The 19,843-nt window shown below is 41.5% G+C and overlaps 1 protein-coding gene across 12 annotated transcripts in view; it reads left to right on the top strand.

Moving 5' to 3' along the window:
* DENND1A (DENN domain containing 1A) overlaps window positions 1-19,843 on the top strand; it is a 598,491-nt gene that overhangs the window by 213,957 nt on the left and 364,691 nt on the right. For 7 of the 12 annotated variants that reach the window (XM_075560469.1, XM_075560467.1, XM_075560468.1 and 4 more), the window contains exon 5: window positions 2,525-2,644. The exons of 3 other annotated variants lie outside the window; for them this stretch is intronic. In XM_075560469.1, the coding sequence (XP_075416584.1) occupies window positions 2,525-2,644 (120 nt within the window). Of the gene's footprint in view, window positions 1-2,524; window positions 2,645-19,843 lie in introns of those variants that run through there. 2 more of the 12 variants (XM_075560479.1, XM_075560477.1) reach the window with 1 other exon arrangement.

Here is a 19,843-nt window from a genome sequence, read left to right as displayed (position 1 = left end):
AAATCCTGAGTTAAACAATTAACAGTCCAGGTTTGTACAATCACGTAGTAGTATTTCACAAAAGCACGACCTTATGTGTAACATAGACTCCTCCTTACCTGTTGCTTTAAATATTTTAATAACACAAGTTCCCCCTTCCCCAGTGAGGCCCACTTTTCCCTCCAATCACTTTAATTATGTGAGCTAGAATCCTGTTTCTCACACATCTTCAGTTCTCAACCTTGTTAAAATTAATCATATAATCCCCCTTTAAAACATAGTATTACATCACCATAGTAACACAGTATCCAAGCTTTATAGATAAAACATAACAGCCATAAGAAGGTAGCGTTTGGTGTCCCCTTGACAGCTCTGTAACTTTTATAGAAATGTGTTTCTTCTCCTGGCTTTTGTAAGGTTGGAGGGATAGCATTACTTACACCTGTTTTATTACCATGTTGCTTTAAAATTGCCACCTTGTTTGTTCACCTTCCTGGTTACATAAGGAGAGAGGCGCAGTTCCTTTTCTTTCTAAATTACTTTCTGACACTAATACCCTGACCATTCGCCAGGGAAAGGGGCCCTCTCCTTCAATGGGACCAGGTCTACTGACTTAAGCACTGGGATTCCTTTATTTGTCATTTGCATTTGTGGTTTACGTAAGGGAGTTTCTGAAAGGAAGCCTACCCTATATCTTAAATTTTTTTTATTTAAATATATTTTATTTAAATGAATGTCCTCTTGGTAGGTGACCTTAAATATTTTAATGAAATAATATTTTTATTGTGAAAATTAATTCTTATCATGTGAAAGATGCAGTCAGAATTTTGTTTTTGCAAAAGGCCTGGTGCACCATGTTTGCTAATTTTCAATGATGAATTATAAAGTAAATTCAGTGAGAGCATTGACTTGGATGGTTTACCAATTGGAATATCTTTTATAAAACTCAACTTGATTGCCTTAGAGTTGATGAGATCTTTTGAGCACTTCAGTTTCAAAATTTAAAATGTATGTGTCAATTTATGCACTAGACTTTGGAATGTTTTAGCTCTTCAGGGATTCAAGCTAATTTCTAAACTGATTTTTTTAAAGTAGGGGTTTAAACATTTTGTAACTTTTTAAAAGGATAGACTAGATTTTTTGTTTAATATTTTTTATTTTTAAAGAAACAGATGTTTTCTACTTTACATAAGAGATTTTTGGGTAAAATATCTCTTGATATTAATAGAATATTTTTGGTCTTTTTTTCCCCTCTGATGCCTTTATTGGAAACTTGTTATTTTTTTTACCACCTTGGATTGCTAGGTAATTTAGTCCTGTCCTCTAGAACAGAGCATTATGAAAGATAGATAAATTTTGGAAAATAATACCAACCTTGCCCTCTTTCAAATGGAATTCTAGCTTCTCCACTTAGCAGCTCTGTGACCTTGATTCTGTTACCTATCAATTCCATCTCTTGTCTCTTCTTTAAAATGAAAACACCCATCTAAATTCCAAGGTAGTTGTGGGGGTTGAATGAGATGGTATATATACCAAGAGCTGGACATTGGATAGGGTAGAGGGAACGGTAATTGATGCCTTTGACTTATGGTGTTGGAAAAGACTATGAAACATAGCGTGGAGGGCCCAAGGAATGAAGAGATGTGTGTATGTATATATTGTATATGTGTGTGTATATATATATATGTCCTAGAGGAAGTACAGCTAGAATACTCCAAAGAAGCACGGATGGTGAGGCGTTTTCCATGTCCTTTGGACTTGTTATTGGGAGAGACCAGTTCCTGGAGGAAGACACCATGAAAATCGAGGCTCCGTGAGAAAGAGGAAGACTCTCAAGGAGATGGATTGACACAGTGCTACGACAGTGGCTCAGACAAGAGGATGACTGTCAGGATGGGGCAGTGCTGGGCTTAGGGTTGCAAGGAGTCGGAACCAACTTGACAACAAGAAAAATGTCAAGTCTGTGGCTTTGCAGAGGGTGCAGACTAGACACCGAAACCCTGCTCTGCTCTCACCTCTGCTTTCTCAGCCAGGATTAAGGAGGCGGCCATTGTTTAACTGCAAGCTGCTAGCCTGAGCTTTGGAGTCCGATAACGTCTAGGTATAAAGTCTAGCATTTTGCCATTTTCCAGCTGGGATCTGAAGCAATTCCTCTCTGGGGCTATATCCTTGTCTAGAAAATGATGTTAATAGTGCACACTTCTTGGTACTATTGCCAAGCTTGGTACACTTGCTGGGCTGACTTCCAGAGCTACCTGGTACCGGAACTCTGTACCTGGGAGAAAGCGCAGTAGCCACAACGGTTTGGAGTTCTGAGGTGGTCACTAGACCAATTCTGTCTTTCTCTCTCCCTCCTTTAAGAAACAAAACAAAGCAAAAAACTGGCTCACTGTCTATTCCCTTAAAGTGTGTAAATTTTAAGTTTATTTATAAAAAGCCCCACCGAGAAAGGAAATGTCCCAGGTTCAATGACTTGTCATGATTAGATACTTTATCAAAGAGCAGACTGCACACTCACTTCCCCTTTGTTCTGTCTCTGCTGCAGCCTCACAGTTAGCCAAGTTGGCCAGAACTTCACGTTTGTGCTCACTGACATTGACAGCAAGCAGAGGTTCGGGTTCTGCCGCTTATCTTCAGGAGCAAAGAGCTGCTTCTGTATCTTAAGGTAAGCGAGAGCGGCTTCGACTATTGGCTAGTTCTGTGAGGCAGTGTCAGCTTCTGGGTTGTTCTCCCGTAATTAAAATTTCCAGCTGTTCATTTTATTTATTTTTTAATTTCGATTTGCCTATCTGTTGTCCAAGAGTCACTGCACTTGGGGAGAAGGACTCCGAAATGTTGTCCTTGCACTTTAAGTTCTGCAGATAATTGTATTTATTTATTTGCATCGCATCCCTTGGGTGGGAATGGGATCACTGCTTCTGTGGAGTGTGTGGAGGCTGGAGAGTTAGCGTGGCTTCAGTCCCTCCTGCTCTTATCTGGATATGTCAGGAATTAGTCTGCTAGGCTTTCCCTTGGACATTTTGTGTATGTAAGATTATTAATAAAGTATGTGTCTCTAACTGAGGACGTCTTGCAGACACTGATTGTGTCCTCCTCGAAGTAACACCCTTGCCCTCTTTGGGTCAATGAGTGAGTAACTTGATTACCTCTGGAGAGGCTTAGGGGTGGGGGTGGGTGGGAAGTGCAGAATTCTGGAAGAAGACTTCTTTAGATGTCCTGAAAGCCCCTTCCTACACCAAAGCCACACTTGCTTAATGCTCTGTTTCCTTCTGCCAGAGGGCCGGGGCGGGTTCTGGGGTAGAAGGATGTGTGTAAATCAGACTATGGGACTTCTGGCTCCAAGGGCTCCTGCTGAGAGCCTCCTGAGAGGGAAGTAAAGGCACCCCCACACTCCCTCTCCATCTGCTTCAGTTAAGTAGGTGTCAGCAGGGCCTGCCTCCTGTCTCTCTCTGCTCATGTGGAGCCGTCCAGGGCAGGCCAGCGGGGAGGCGGCCCTGACAAAACCCGGGTCCCCAGTCATGGGCTTGGCCTTGAGCTTGAGCCTGGGGATAAAAGGCCAGACCCTCTGTGAATTCCAAAAAGCATAGTTCTCTTGTGTTATAGTCCCTGCACTTTCTTCTCACTAACAAAAGACCCACCCTCTTTTTATCTTTATCTCCCAAACATGTACAGCCTCACATCAAGAGGGGGGGGGGGGGAGAGGGGCTGCCTATTTGAAGTTATTTTGCTCAGTAAATGTCAGTCTGGGCTGCTACACTTTTAACCTTCTCTATATAAATCTTCTTATCGTTTTTCATCAGTGCGGCCAGTCTCATGACAGACATGTTGTTGCTGTTGTTAGGTGCCACTGCGGCTGATCTGACTCATACAGACCCTACGTGCAAGGGAACCAAATTCCCGGGTCCTGTGCTCTGCGCACAGTTCTTAGGTTGGACCCCAACGGTGCAGCCAGCGTGTCCATCTGTCCTGTTGAAGGTCTTCTTTTGCAGTGACCCTCTCCCAAGCATCACATCTTTCCCCAAGGACTGGTCTTTCTAAGCATAGCGTTTGTAATTTGGGCACTGGATAAAGGACCTGGGCCAGAGGCACAAGGCTGCTCTGTGAGATGACAGTGTGCACAGTGATTTGAAAGCATATCTCAGGGGCCGAGGTCCAAGGATGTAAATAATTAATAATCTTTTGATTCAGTGATGGCGGCTCATTTTCCTAAGATTTTCCTTTGTTCATTTTTATTTCATGTACTATTGCAGCACTGGTTGAGATACTACATGTTTGGAGAGAGGCAAAAACCAAACGAACAAACCCATTGCTACGGAGTCAGTTCCTAGCGACTCCATAGGGTGGACTAAAACTGTCCCTGTGGGTTTTCAAAGCTGTGACTTTTTTCTTTTTTTTAAAATCACTTCATTAGGGGCTCATTCAACTCTTATCACAATCCATACGTACATCCATTGTGTAAAGCACATTTGTACATTCGTTGCCCTCATCATTCTCAAAACATTTGCTCTTCATGTAAGCCCCTGATATCAGCTCCTCATTTCCCGCCCCCTCCCTCATGAACCCTTGATAATTTATAAATTATTATTTTGTCATATCTTTCCCTGTCTGACATCTTCCTTTGCCCACTTTTCTGTTGTCCGTCCCCCAGGGAGGAGTTTATATGTACATTCTTATGATCGGTTCCCCCTCTCTACCCCACCCTCCCTCCACACTCCCGGTATCACTATTCTCACCACTGGTTCTGAAGGGATCATCCATCCCAGATTCCCTGTGTTTCCAGTTCCTATCTGTAGCCATGTACATCCTCTGGACTAGCCAGATTTATAAGGTAGAATTGGGATCATGCTAGTGGGTAAGGAGGAAGCATTTAGGAACTAGAGGAAAGTTGTATGTTTCATCGTTGCTACACAGTACCCTGACTGGCTCGTCTCTTCTCCACGACCCTTCCGTAAGGGGATGTCTAGTTGCCTGCACATGGGCTTTGGGTCCCTACTCCGCACTCCCCCTCATTGACAATATGATTTTTTCTTCTTTGATGCCTGATACCTGATTCCTTTGATACCTCGTGATCACACAGGCTGGTGTGCTTCTTCCATGTGGACTTTGTTGCTTCCGAGCTAGGTAGCTGCTTGTTTACCGAGGCTGTAACTTTTCATGGGAGTAGAAAGCCTCATCTTTCTCCCAGGGAGTGGCTGGTGGTTTCGCACTCTTGACCTTATGGTTAGCAGTCCACCTTATAACCCACTGCCCCACCAGGGCTCCTCTGTAGACAAACAGACCCCAGGTTATGAACATCCAGTTTACATACAACCCATAGATATGAACCTTCCTCCAGAAAGCCTATTATATCCAAATTTTAAAGTACATACAATTGATTGTGATGGTACTGTGCCATGTGGTACTATTGTGATATTTTACTGTGTGCCTCAAATCATTGTCAATTACTACTCTCTTCATTATTACTTATGTTAAGGATATTTTAGTACATCTGTAAGTGTTTCATTGGTGCTTCTTTATGCATGGAAAGGTACAATGGATAATAGAACAAACATTTGATAAGTGATGTTAGATGGGAACTGTACCCAGCTGTCCCACTGTTGCAATATTTTACTTAAGCACAAATTTAGGAATTGAACTCATTCAAAAACCAGGGAAGACCTTTATTCATGTGGAGGAGGTAAAGGCGTACATTAAGTTTGGTAGAAATTTTCTCCTCCTGAATTCTGGGATATGCTGTTTCTTTTGCCTCATGTTGTGCTGTGAATTTGTGTGTAGTTTGTGGGAAACTCTAAACCGAAGTAGAAAAGTTTATTTAAAAATTAAAACATAAAACCCACTCTTCTCTGATGATGCTTGAGTGTCATTCTCTGATGATGCTTGAGTGTGTGTGTCTCGTGTTTGCAAGAAGCCAGTTACACAACCCCTGGTGTCATGACGTAGCATGAGAGATGGCAGCAAGTGGTGTACGCTCTAGCCTGGAGCTGTTAGAAAATGTTGGTGGTCAGTTCCTTCCTTTATTTGTCCTTCCTCAATTGAATGCCTGTTGTTAGCTAGCTCCCGCCCTGGAGGCCCTCCCAAGACTAGCTGGGGACATCATGCTTACACCTCAGGGGTCCATATATAAAGTAAGAGAGTGAGCCGCTTTCAGAGTAGGTTCTGCCTATCAACTTCCTAGTGCCAGAGGACAGTGACTGGTTAAAAAGTGAGTCCTCTGTCAGTTGAACAGCACACATTTTATGCAGTTATGTGTATGTAAAGGGCACCCATCCTGGTTCTTCGCTCGTGTTTGGGACCATATGCCATGTTTCCAGATGAATGGAAAGTCCCGCGGGTAACCCGGGATGACTGGTTGTTGGTGATGTGCTCAGCGGAGAATGGAGCGCTTTACCAACAGAATGAGGGTGAGGTGCAAGTGAGGTTCTCAGGGTGAGCCCTGTGAGCCCGTCTTTTTCTTTGGCTCCTCAGTCGCTGTGCTTTCTTTCTTCAGACACTTTCCCATTTCAGCATGCACCTTGAGGTCCAGGCACCCTTCAGAGGGTGCCCATTACAGCTGATGTGTGTTGGTAAGCCACCTCTGTTTTGACTTTTCATTTCTTCTTCTCGAGAGATGGCCCCATTTGTGGCACATCGGCAGTCTTAGCTGCCTCTTCTAAAGCAGTTAGCTTCTCAGGATTGCTTCCTTTTACTTCTGTCTCCTCTCCCCAGCATCTGTGTTTCCTGACCCATAGGAGTTGCTGCCCGCACTCAGTCCGGGCCCCTCTCAGAGCAGCCTTCTCCAAACAGAGAATTCTCTCCTCCTCTGCCCCACACCCCAGCATGCTTTGCACACTTCAGCCAAGCACCCCTAAGGCTCAGCCTTCCATTCTTTTTCTCCTATTGGACTCTAGCCATAAAAGTGTTTAATCAATGTTGCTCCACCCCAGCACCTAGTGTGTGCATGGTTCTCAGAAGAAGGGAGGTGTATCAGAAATGGAAAAACAGGGCTGTCTCAAAAGACTGAGTGAGAGGCCAGGGTCTCCCGGGGCTTTAGTTCAAAGAGAAAATGTGAAATATAGTTATTGGCAGGAGCATAGTTCACATTACGAAACGTATCTCATATTAGTTGTAAGAGGTATCCATTTGAATCTCACTATGGAGGTCCAATGTTGAGTGAGAGGATTGTGTTGAGAAAGCACTATACAATCAGTACTATAAAGTTATAACTTAATTTCACAATGAAAGGTGCTTAGGTATCCTTTATACAAAATAGCTTACTTATTTGGTTCCTTTTTTGTTTTGTTTTATTTCCCATTCCCATGAGAATGAAAGCTCTGTGAAAGCAGGGCATTTTTATATGCCTTTTTTTTTTATTGGCCAGGGGTAGAGGAGTGAAAGGTGGTGTAGTTAATGGTGAATGCTGCTTCTTAGTCAGTACTCCACCTCATGATACTTGCTTCTTTATAAAGTAATGAATCCTTCATCAAAAACCCCTTTGCTTATTTAAGGAAAAATTCAATAATTGTTCTGAATGCTACCCAGCAAACCATATCAGAAATGTAGCTGCACTAATTCCCATTATGCAAGTACTACCGAATAGGAAGTTGAAGGTATACTTTGTTCTCATGTTCAATTGGTTTCTGCCATTAAAACTTTTTACTACCCCTTAAGATTCACCATATTCTTTAACTAGATTAAAATCACCAGCTACCGTGGTGGGTAAGTTCATCATTTTTCATTTAAACAGGAACATAAGGTGGTATTTTAGCCTTTTCAGCTACCACCACCTGACTCTGATACAGTGTAAGTGTCTAGCTCTGAAGTCTTTCTCTGTAATAAAATATGGAGACTCCGAACCCAGGTTTTTCCATGGCTTCAGGTTAGCCCAATGGCAGATGCTCCATCAAGGTCCACTTGTCATGAAATGTGCTATTTATAGCCAGCATCTCTGATTTGGGATCAACCAAAGGCACCCAAGAGTTCCAAGTTGTACTTTTGGTATTTATGGGGCTGCAGGGGACATGCCATATGATAAGGAACTTCTAAAATATGTAGTCATTTTCTGCTTTCTATGTAAGGATCATATTTAAGCCCTTAAGTGACTGGAGTAACTATCCTTATATCCGAATAAAACTGTTTGGAACACATTACACATTTTTGGAGGCTATAATTTCTCCCAAGACATTATCTAACTTTTTTTAGGTTAGCATTTAAAAATTATTATTTTGGCCTGTGTGACCACGAGGTGTCAAAGGGATCAGGTATCAGGCATCAAAGAACAAAAAATCATCATTGTGTGCTCACCTTCCCGATAAGATTGCTGAAGACAAATGTGTGCATAAGCTAATGTGGTAAAGAAAGCTGATGGTGCCCAGATATCAAAAGATATAGCATCTGGGGTCTTAAAGGCTTGAAGGTAAACAAGCGGCCATCTAACTGAGAAGCAACAAAGCCCACAAGGAAGAAGCACTCCAGCCTGTGTGACCAGGAGGTGTCAAAGGGATCAGGTATCAAGCATCAAAGAACAAAAATCATATCATTGTAAATGATGGGGAATGTGGAGTGGGGTCCCAAAGCCCATCTGTAGACAATTGTACACCTTACAGAAGGGTTACAAAGAAGAGATGAGCCAGTCAGGGTGCAGTATAGCACTGTAAAACATACAACTTTCCTCTAGTTATTAATGCTTCCTTCCCCCACTATCATGATCCCAATTCTACCTCATAAATCCGGCTAGACCAGAGGATGTACAAATAGGAACTGGAAATACAGGGAATCCAGGACGGACGAACCCTTCAGGACCAATGGTGAGAGCAGCAATACCGGAGGGTGGAGAGAAGGTGGGGTAGAAAGGGGGAACCAATTATAAGGATCTACATATAACCTCCTCCCTAGGGGATTGACAGCAGGGAAGTGGATGAAGGGAGATATGGGACAGTGTAAGATATGACGAAATAATAATAATTTATAAATCATCAAGGATTCACGAGGGAGGGGGAAATGGGGAGGGAGTGGGGAAATGAGGAGCTAATACCAAGGGCTTAACTAGAAAGCAAATGTTTTGAGAGTGATGATGGCAACAAATGTACAAGTGTGCTTGACATACAATGGATGGATGTATGGATTGTGATGAGTTGTATGAGCCCCCTATAAAATGATTTTTTAAAATTATTATTTTGTCAGTAAGTATTTAACTACTATATCAGGAATGAGCAATTGGCTTTTGTTTTGCCACGAAGACCCCACTACCATCAAGTTAATTTTGATTCATCGTGACCCTTTGGGAATGAGCAGGGTTACCGAGACGGTAGAGCTCAGGGGAACAGGCAGGTTCATGCTTTTCCAGTGGGCGTGAGCTGTCAGCCTTGCCGTTTGCCGCCTAAGCCTTTATTACCCCGATGACACCAGGGCTTTTCTTTGTCTCAGAGAAAACCCCCTGCCATTGAGTCCATTTTGACTCCTAGCAACCCGGTGTAGAGTTGTGTTGCCTTTGCAGATCTTTATGGGTGCAGATAGTCTCTCCCTGGGGGGCTTTGAACCTCTGGCCTTGCAGTCAGCAGTCCAATGCTTACCTGACAGTGCTACCAGATCTGCCCCCTAGGTCCCCTTTGAAGGACCTTGCACATGTCATACTTACTAAAGATTCTGATGAGCTGAACTATGTATTACAAAATAGAAACGATACTTGTATGTGCTTTTGTTCTGTTTGTCCCACAGCTACATTGAAAAACGCCCTGGGTGCACTGCCCCCATATCACCTTTGATCTTGATCCTCACTCCCAGTTTGGCTTCTGCTGCCCTGACTGGTTTAGGAGCCTCTCCCTCTTTGGGAAGGGAATAAGTGAGCAAATAACTAACTGAGGAAATATGTGAGTGAGGTTCTTTGGGGTCCCTGAGGAAGCAGCACCCATCTCTTCCTGGGAGAGGCAGGGGAAGTGTTGCCAATGTGTTCCAGTTACCTGGAGTCTTGCAGAGAGGACTTGTTTGAAGGAGGATTAGGAGTAACAAGACAGGGAGAACTGGTGGGCAAAGCCCTGTAGCAATGAAAGGGGGGTAGCAAGATGAGAGAGTGTTGAGAATTCCCTGAAAGGGCATCGCCAGAGACGATATCATAAGAGTCCAGGAGAACTTTTTTTTGAAAGTTCTTGTGAAACGTTCTCAAGATTTTGGACTTAGCTTATCAGATGGCTGGAAGCAGGCATTAGAAAGATTGGTGTTTGTAGATCAAGGATTAACTGACTTTTGTGTGTGTACATAAAAATGTCCGTGTCTAGGTGCTTGGATTTTGGGGGGTCTTGTTAGAAGGCGTGCTGCCCGTCGTTTTGAGAACGGCAGCTTGATTTAGATCGGGAAAACACCCGCTCTGTCTCTTCCTCAACTGCGACGTGACGAACCGTGCTCCTGGATTCTTGTTGGATGGTGATGAGCCTGCTTCTCATGCTAGTTGGCTTATGGACTTGTATTGTGTTTCATGGGAGCGATCTTTGAGGGCTCCCTCTAACTTAACATCCTTTTCATCTGTGTTGTCCTCATTTTTGCTACGAACAAGGAACACCTCATTTTTACTAGAGAGAGGAGAAGACACTAGAAGTAATAAGAGAGGCTGGGCTTAAGAACTTTGGCTTCCCTCTCTCACTAGTTGTCCCAGAGTTTTTTCAACAGCACATACATGTCAGGCAAAAAATCAAAGGACTCTTGTTTTCCTTTGGCAGGTGCGGTGACAGAAGCCCTTTTAGAGAGCGTGTTAGCAGCTTTAGTGTAAAATAAGTGCCAGGGGTGGGGGTGGAAGCTGGAGAGGAGGGCTGTGGGGACAGCTCCCAGATTTTTACCTTGAAAGCAGGTGTTGCTGAAATATTCCAGAAACAGATGGAATCTCCTATTCCCATTTTAAACTATTTATGGTTGTGTCACTCGAGGGTACCCTGCTAAACAAAAAATGCACAGCGTGATGTTTGAGGGCAGTTTGGGCATCAAAGCTGGGGCCCCTCTGGGAGAAATCAGCTTTTCTACCCAATGTCTAAAATGCCATTTGGGGAACTGGAATCATTCATGCTATTTAACAGAGGGCTTCCTTCTGCTTTTCGCAGGTTTGGTTCCCCGCTAGAGCTGTTTGGTTTCTTTTGGATTCTGTCTTTTCCTGGGAAGGTCAGGACTGTGGTTTTCTGTCTGGTCACTTGGGAGAGGCCTGCTGCTGTGGAGGATAACTAGTCCCCCGTGTGGATCCTGCCACATGGCTTCTGACAGAGGCTGCACCCATGGGCCAGGCCCGTGGAGGATCTTCCTATTACCCCCAGCTTTTTGTTTGGGGGATGGGAGGGGGGAGGCTGTACTTACCAGAACATCACTTTGTGGGAGGTTAGACCTTTTTATTTGCTTAATTAAAAAAAAAAGAAGAAGAAGCGCCTGGAAAATGTTGCATGTTTGACTGCCACGCAGACGCCTTCATGCATAGAAACAGATAATTCCCTGGGGAGCCACAACTCAGCAATAGCAACAAGCTGCACAGTTTGAAGAAAATCACCTTTGAGAAGAAGAAAGGGAAACAAATAAAATTGTCCTTGCTCTCCTACTGGCCTGCTGCTGGAGGCTGATTTGAGGGCCAGGAAGCTGGACCGTCAGAGGGACAGGTGTGTCTTCGGCAACAGTGACAGTGGGGTTTGTGCCAGCAGCCTCGGGGGCTGTTGGCCGGAGCAGGAGGTTTCTTTTCTCCTTCTGGTTGGTTTCAAAGGAGACCAGTCTGGCTCAGCCTCACAAGCAATCGAAGCCCTGGGTTTGTGTTTATGAAACGCCAGGACTTTGGCTAAAAGTTTTCAGTTTTGAGGCTGAGTGAATCATAGACATTATAAGAGGCACGGCATTTTCTTGCTGTGCTTTGAAAGCAGAGGGCTTCCTTGTTTTGTGCACGTGAAACTGGGTACAAGGCAGCAAGTGAAGTCACCTTGGGTACAACAGGAATGGTTTAATGGACTTACTTGGGGGTTGTTTTCACCCCCCTGCTGCCTCCATCACTTGCTGGTGTGGTACTTAATATCCTTAGACCATTTCGTAGATGGATACACCAAGGTGGTGCAACTTAGGTCAGAGAATTTGGAAAGAAAGAGGAATTGCCATTTCTCAGCATGCACTTAATATGCCAGATGGCTTGCATAACTCTCATTTATTCTTCATTGCAACCTGATGGATTTATCTCCATTGTAGACTTAAGGGGATTGAGGTGCTGAGCGGTAAGAGTGACTTGCTCAAGATGTCTTAGCAGAAAGTAAAAGATGCTGGTTTGCACCTTCCAATCCAGAGCTTATATTCTCAATCACTGAACTCCTCTCTAAAAACTTGCTTTGAGATTTGATTCAAAACTTCAAAGTATATTTTCTTATCACCCAAGCAATCATTGAGTTTTTAAAGTCTTATTCATCACCCCATAGATATTTAGTTAAAATTTCTATGATGGTTAGTTTGCCTTTACACAGTGGTTCAAAGGTGAGCTTAAAGGACTCTTAGAAATGATTTACCAAAGCTCACCCTCATTGTATACCTGGTGTGAGACCAGGAGAGGAGAGAGTTTGCTCCATGTCCTCTCAAGAATGGCAGCCTTCGATTCCACCTCCAGGATTGTGTCCAGGTCCTGGCAATGATTCTTCTAACTCCTGCACAGGAGCGCTAGGGCACTCAGGAGACATCGTCACTTTGGCCGACATGTGGTTGATAGATACGGTACTTGGTTTGTGAATTCAAAGAGGGGTTATCAGGCCCTTTCAGTGACCAGTTTTAGAAGCAGTAGGAAGTCCAGCGTTTTCCCCTTAGAGAAAAGTCCTGAAAGACTACGAGGCAACGGTGTACTCTTCACAGAAAAATCCCACCATTCTCACAGTCGATTCTGAGCCACTTGTTTCTTTTCATATGTTTAATATGTGATAATGTAGATAATGAGCATTTGTCAAGACAACATTTTTTACGTGTACAATTCTGTAGTTCATCATGTTGTTCACCACTACCACTATCTGCTTCCAGATTATTCCACCACATCCCCTAAGCTAAGACGCCCTCTTTTCTTCTCCCTCTCCCTCTCCCCTCAGGTAAGCATGATTCATGTACTGTTCAGATACATTTTTTGAGATTAAGAAGATAGACTTCCTCACTAGCAGAATTTAGAAAACTCCAGAGGAGAAAGAAAACACAAAACAAAACTGATCCATTTCATCACTCTGGTAATGACTAGGGCTGGCTCCTTCTTGAGTTGAGACATACTGTTGGTATGGCTTTATATCTAGCCTTTCCTCATATTTTAAACATCATTACATGTCATGAAGTATCCTAAGAATGGTTTCGACTGCATAGTTTATGTATGATTGATTAATATAGAAGCTCATAGTAAGCTGAAAAATATTTCTTGTGTAAGACTTGTGTTCTTAAAACAGAAATTGCATATGCTATAGTGTATTTGTCATTCAGTGGACATATTACTATTTTTTAAGCGAATTGCTTTTAGCTAACATCTGAGTTATTTACCAATTTGTGACAATAACTGTTGTTATTAGAGTCTGAAAACAATGAATGTAAACATATGAAATTGTATAAGCCTTAGTTAAATCAAGTGACAAATAATGCATTTAGCATATACTTCCTTTCCATTTTTATATTCATGTTTTTACATTTTTGGCACAGTAATCATATTTACTAGAATGAGTTGCATTATACAATGCAAAAATTAATCCAGTCTAAAAGTTAGATAGTAACATAACATAACATAAACTTTTATTTCTGAAGGTATTGCATTCTGAGTGAAAGCAAATTTCACATATCTTAAAACTTTATGTAGCTATTGTGGAGTTTGTAAAAGTTTCCAAGGAGAGTTAAATTCTATATGGCAGTGTACAATGGAGAGTGAATAGATTTTTATTTCCTGTCCATGAGCCTTAAGCTATTAAGCTTAGTCCAAACCAAGGACAATTGTTGCTTCAATGGAATTCACAAAATTTAGACAGCTACATGGAGATTTTTAATGTCTTATCAAATGTAATACATTAGATTGTGTAAAAATGTGTACAAATTAATTCTGAGGGCAGCGTTTATGGTTTCTAATCCATTCTATTTCAGATGCCTTTGAAGTAAAGTGGGTGGAGCTTTGTATGTGGGGTTAATCGGTCCATTGTTTATTCAGTCTGGTATTTTAACTAGCTCTTTATGTGTATTAATGAACCCAAAATGCAATGAAAATGCTCGGCTTTAAAAACCAGGCATTAAAAAAAAATCATTTGAAAGGATGGTGGAAAAAGGAGTTGCAAAAATTCAGGGTCCTATAGTTTGTTGGCTGAGCTCTTGTAATCACTGGTTTCCTGTAAAAAAAAAAAAAAGTTCTAGTCTTGTAAGAGAACAAGTCTTATAGGGGATTTAAAAAATACTACTACAAACAAAAACAACAACAAGCCAAAAAGATGTTAAGAAGCATATTTTTACTAGTGTTTGGTTTTCTGCTGAGGTATGACTTGTACTGTCACTTGTTAAAAAAATACAATTAAAAAATACCAATTTCAGAGAAGTTTTAGCTTGCCCTTTCTAGTTTTATTAATATCTGAAAACATAACAAATATTTATCATTCCTGCTGAACAAAGGCAGTGTCTCTTGACTACTGGAAACAAAACTGGTTCTTTGTTGTTGTTTTATTTTAGTTTATTTATGTCCTTCTAAAAATTGTCCAGAAATGATCATTTCAGGGCTTTTCTTTTGAAGGGATACTTTAACTTTCATGCAATTGGACTCCCTTAAACTTATTTCTTGCTTTCAGTACTTGTGTTGTAATGCAAAGAACATAGATGTTATAATTTTTAATAAAAACCTTAAAAATAATAATCTTTTAAATGCATCTATCATTTTTCTTTGCCTCAATTATTTATATGGTAAATGGAAAATAAACATTCAAAATATTGTGAGGATTAAATAAACCAGTACTGTTGAAAACTCTTTTTATACTGTATATATATACTCTGTATAAATTTAATCGCCAACTCTGTGCCTTTCCTTTGTAAATACGAAGTATAATTACAAATAGGAAAGGACATTGCATTTAAATGTCTCTACATAATGTATTCGTGCATGCACAAGGGCATTTACATAATTACATAGTAAATATCTTTGTAAGGAGGAGCCCTGTGAGTACAGTGGTCCAGTGCTCAGCTGCCTTCGAACCCACCTGCTGCTCGGGGCTGAGAGATGAGCCGCCTGGCTTCCCTAGGACTTACAGCTTGGGAACCCACAGGGCAGGTCTGCACTGTCCTCTGCGGTTTCTGTGTGTCAGGAGCAACTCAGCAATGAGATAGTGTGATTTTGATGTAACCACCCTCACCTAGGTTAAGAAGCTTCTAGATTAGATTCCTCACAAATAAACCCTGTACGTGTTCTGCATGTAAGCAGCCGCTGTCTTGAGTTTTGTTATGCTTCTTTTAATAGTTTTTTACCCTGTGTGCATCCCTAAAATTTTATCAGTGTATGAATTGAGGGTCATTATTTTTAGGTTGTACTACTTTTGCTTAACTTTTGAGTTTATGCTTGTGGTTGTATAACTGTAGTTTTCGTTGCTACATATGTCCCATTTGCATGACCACATTCCAGTTTGTTTACGCACACAGCTGTTGGTGGCTGTTTGGGTTGTTTCTAGTCTGGCTTTTACGAACAATATTGCTGTGAGTATTTCTTGAAGAGGCGTCCCATTGCACTCAGGAACACTTTTTTTGGTGTGTAGGAGTTGAATAGTTGGTCATAGTATAGGGATATCTTCAATTTTTTTGCATGCTCCAAATACTTTCTATGTGGTTATGCCAATGTATAGTTCCATCCATTATGGTTGATGACCCCTGAGACTCCATGTCACCACTACTTGTTCTTCTTTTTTGATGACGAGATGCCAGCCTGCTCTTTCTTCTAAAGTCCATGAGCTCTAGTTCTTGCTGTCCTTCTTTCACCCCCTAAGGATCGATCTGGCCTCCTCACTGTCTCAGAGGCATTACTGGAGAGAGAAAAGAGGCAGCGTCTGGACTTGTGAGAGAGGAAGCTGGTGGTACCTAGAGGTCACATGAGCTACAAAGGGGCCTGGCACAAAGAACACAGTCTGAGGTCAGAACAGGACCTGCGTCCAAGTCCTGCTGATTCAGAAGTATACTTTTGGATATCCCATTTATTCTTTTTTTTGTCATTCTTTTTTTAAATCCTTTTATTAGGGGCTCATACAACTCTTATCACAACCCACACATAATCAATTGTTTAAGCACATTTGTCCATTCATTGCCTTCATCATTCTCAAAACATTTGCTCTCCACTTAAGCCCCTGGCATCATGTCCTCATTTTTTTCCCCTCTCTCCCCGCTCCCTCATGGAACCCTTGACAATTTATAAATTATTATTTTGTCATATCTTGCCCTGTCCGACGTCTCCCTTCACCCCCTTTTCTGTTTCTTTTTAAGGCTCATTTTCCCTCATCTCTACTTTCCCCCCCATGATGATCGCGATAACCTTGGTAAAGGATCTTGGCATGGTGGACAATGGACCTCACAACATCACACAATACACCAGTTACTAACTGAAGGCTAGAGCAATTTCTATGGCAGCTGTGGTGGCTCAGTGGCAGAATTCTTGCCTTCCATGGAGGAGACTTGGGTTTGACTCCCAGCCATGCGAAACCACCACCCACTGTCAATGGAGGCTTGCCTGTTATGATGCTGAACAGATTTCCCTGGAGCATCTAGACTAAAACAGACTAGGTAGAAAGGCCTGGTAAAACCATATGGATCACAAAAGCAACTTATGGGGAGACAATAGCCCAGGCATTGTGTCATTTGGTTGGGCATGAGGTCACCATGAATAACAATAATGACTTGTTATCTCCTAATACCAACAGATTAATTTAAAGATGGGCATAGGTTCAAAAGATATAGCATCTGGGGTCTTACAGGCTTTAAGGTAAACAAGCGGTCATCTAGCTCAGAAGCAACAAAGCCCACATGGAAGAAGCACACCAGCCTGTGCAATCATGAAGTGTCAAAGGAATCAGGTATCAGGCATCATCGGGAAAAAAATCATATCATTGTGAATAAGGGGGAGTGCGGAGTGGAAACCCAAAGTCCAGCTGTATGCATTTGGACATCCCCTTACAGAACGGTCATGGTGGGCGGGGGGAAATGAGCCAGTCTGGGTGCAGTATAGCAACGATGAAACATACAACTTTCCTCTAGTTCCTAAATGCTTCGTCCCCCTCCCCCCTATCATGATCCCATTTCTACCTTACAAATCTCTCTAGACCAGAGGATGTACACTGGTACAGATAGGAACTGGAAACACAGGGAATCCAGGGTGGATGATCCCTTCAGGACCAGTGGTGAGAGTGGTGGTACGAGGATGGTAGAGGGAGAGTGGGGTGCAAACGGGGAACTAATTACAAGGATCTACATATAACCTCCTCCCTGGAGGACAGACAACAGAAAAGTGGGTGAAGGGAGACATTGGACAATGTGAGATATGACTAAATAATAATTTCTAAATTATCAAGTGTTCATGAAAGAGGGGAGATCGAGGAGGTAGGGGAGTAAATGAGGAGCTGATACCAGGGACTTATGTGGAGAGCAAATGTTTTGAGAATGATGAGGACAATGAATGTACAAATGCGCTTTACACAATTGATGTATGTATGTGCTGTGATAAGAGTTGTATGAGCCCCCAATAAAATGATTTAAAAATAAGTGAGCATAGGTGAGATTTTCGTGAGCATGCATGTAAGTAACAGTACATGAGCCTTGGTACAATGAGGTACATGCTTACACATTGCATTGTTGGTTGTTGAGCACTTAGACATTGTTGGCCAGACTATAAATTGATCTCATCTTCCTGGAAAACAATTGTCATTGTGTATTCAAAACGTTTAAGATTATTCCCACTTTAAAAAATCTGTTGTAAGGAAAAATCAGAAATACATGTGCAGATATATGTCTAAAGATATTCATTGTAACATGAAATGTGCTATAATTATTGTAGTATAGAATGAAATTTTGGAATAATTTAAAGGCCCAAAAGTAGGGGAATATTTTAATTAGATTTTATGTACCCATTAAAATTAAGCTTTTGCTGACTATTTAATCCCATGGAAACCATCTAGAACATGTTAGGTCAAAAAAGATTATGTATATATATGTATTATCTCAGTTTTTCAAGAAAGGCATAGCATATAAATTAGATTATTAGATTCTAAACCATTAATAGTGACAATAGGTAGTGGGATTGTTGTTATTAGGTGTTATTGAGTGGGTGTGGCTGCTGTTAATTTTTTACTTTTACACTTCTTTAATAATTCACTTCTGGCAGTTTTATACTATTAAGGTCAACACAAATTTTCATCACCCTGTTAAAATATATATGTATATGCTATACAACATTGTATATTTAATATGTATATATGTGTATTATATATCCTAATATATGTTCACATACTTATATGTGCATATACAGTATATACACATATGGTATATCACATACACTTAATATATGTAGTATGCATGCCAACACATGTATATACTTACATTTATGTCCTTCTGTATGTATACATTTATGTATAGAAGTATATAAACACATGTATATACATAATTTGACAAAAGCATAACTACCTTTATGTACACATATTTCCAAATACAGAGTGGCACAAACTTGTAGTGCCTTACTTCTCACAATGATGACTGATACTGTCTCTTGGTTTTCCCCTGAGTTTCTTGAAAAGTCTTAGTTGTGAGATGCTAGGTTTAGTAACATAAGCAAGCTATGCACATCATCTTTCTGAGCCTCAGTTTCCCCATCTGTTGAATAAATTAAAAAAAGAAACTTTCCATGGTAGCTATAAGGATTAAATGAGAGATTTTATAGACAGGCCATGCAGTGTTTGGCTTACCTTTGGGGCTCAATCCAAGGTAGTTATAATTTACCTCATAAGATTTTAAAATGTACTATTGGTATAGAAACAGTATTTCAGAAAAATTAAAAGCCTGTGTTCTCAAATTGATTGCAAGAAGCATCTTGATTTCAGAAACCGTAAATGTGAGTTAAAATGTATTTTAACTGTGAAACAAAGGTATTCATTTCACAGTTGGGCATCTAGTGTCTGCCCGATAGATTACTACCAGTCTTCATTCACCTCATCGACCTTTTAATTTTCTCAGCAAATGTTATATTTGTGTAAGACAAATAGGAACCTAGTGCCAGTGCGTGCCCCCAACCTGTTTGTTATGGCCTTGGGGGGTCTCTGTCAGAACCCGTTGTATGCTTTCACAAACTGAGCCCCGGGAGCTGCCTGCACTTTGCAGTGTGACCCAGTGGAATGTCTTCCCGTCCCCACTCCAGCCCTTGGATTTGCCAGGCTTTTGTTCGTCTCCCCAAAGGATGGACTGAGCCCGGCATCTCTTGTGGTGCAAAGTGAGAATGGGTTTTAATTGAGCAGAAACATGTGGAAGAATCAGGAATATCTCAAGGCATTACAGAAAAATTCCAAATTTGTACTTACTTACAGCTTGTGTTTAGAACAGGGCCTGCTGGGAATAAATGTTAGTTAGTGTGGCCTGTGACCTTAAAAACTGTTGACATGGACTTCAGCCAGAAACTAGCCACAGACCTCCTTTGTTAAACTCATTCATAGCTCCTTGCAAACTCTAGTCAGTAAAAGTTGCCAGCTCCAATCTGAGCATAGCTTTTTTTTTTTTCCCATGCTGTGGAAACAGAGGAAGCCCCTTTACCAGCAAGACTTCTTTAATAGAACTACATGGCCTAAACGCAATTGGAATTGACAACTTCCTGGCTTGGGTTTGCCAACTGGCAGGGCCTAGAGGCAAGGGGACAAACAGCATTGAGGAACTGTGCACT

The sequence above is a fragment of the Tenrec ecaudatus genome, chromosome 10 (genome assembly GCF_050624435.1).
Source record: "Tenrec ecaudatus isolate mTenEca1 chromosome 10, mTenEca1.hap1, whole genome shotgun sequence".
In the NCBI taxonomy this organism is placed as follows: Eukaryota; Metazoa; Chordata; class Mammalia; order Afrosoricida; family Tenrecidae; genus Tenrec; species Tenrec ecaudatus.
This window is presented reverse-complemented; position numbering and strand designations above follow the sequence as displayed.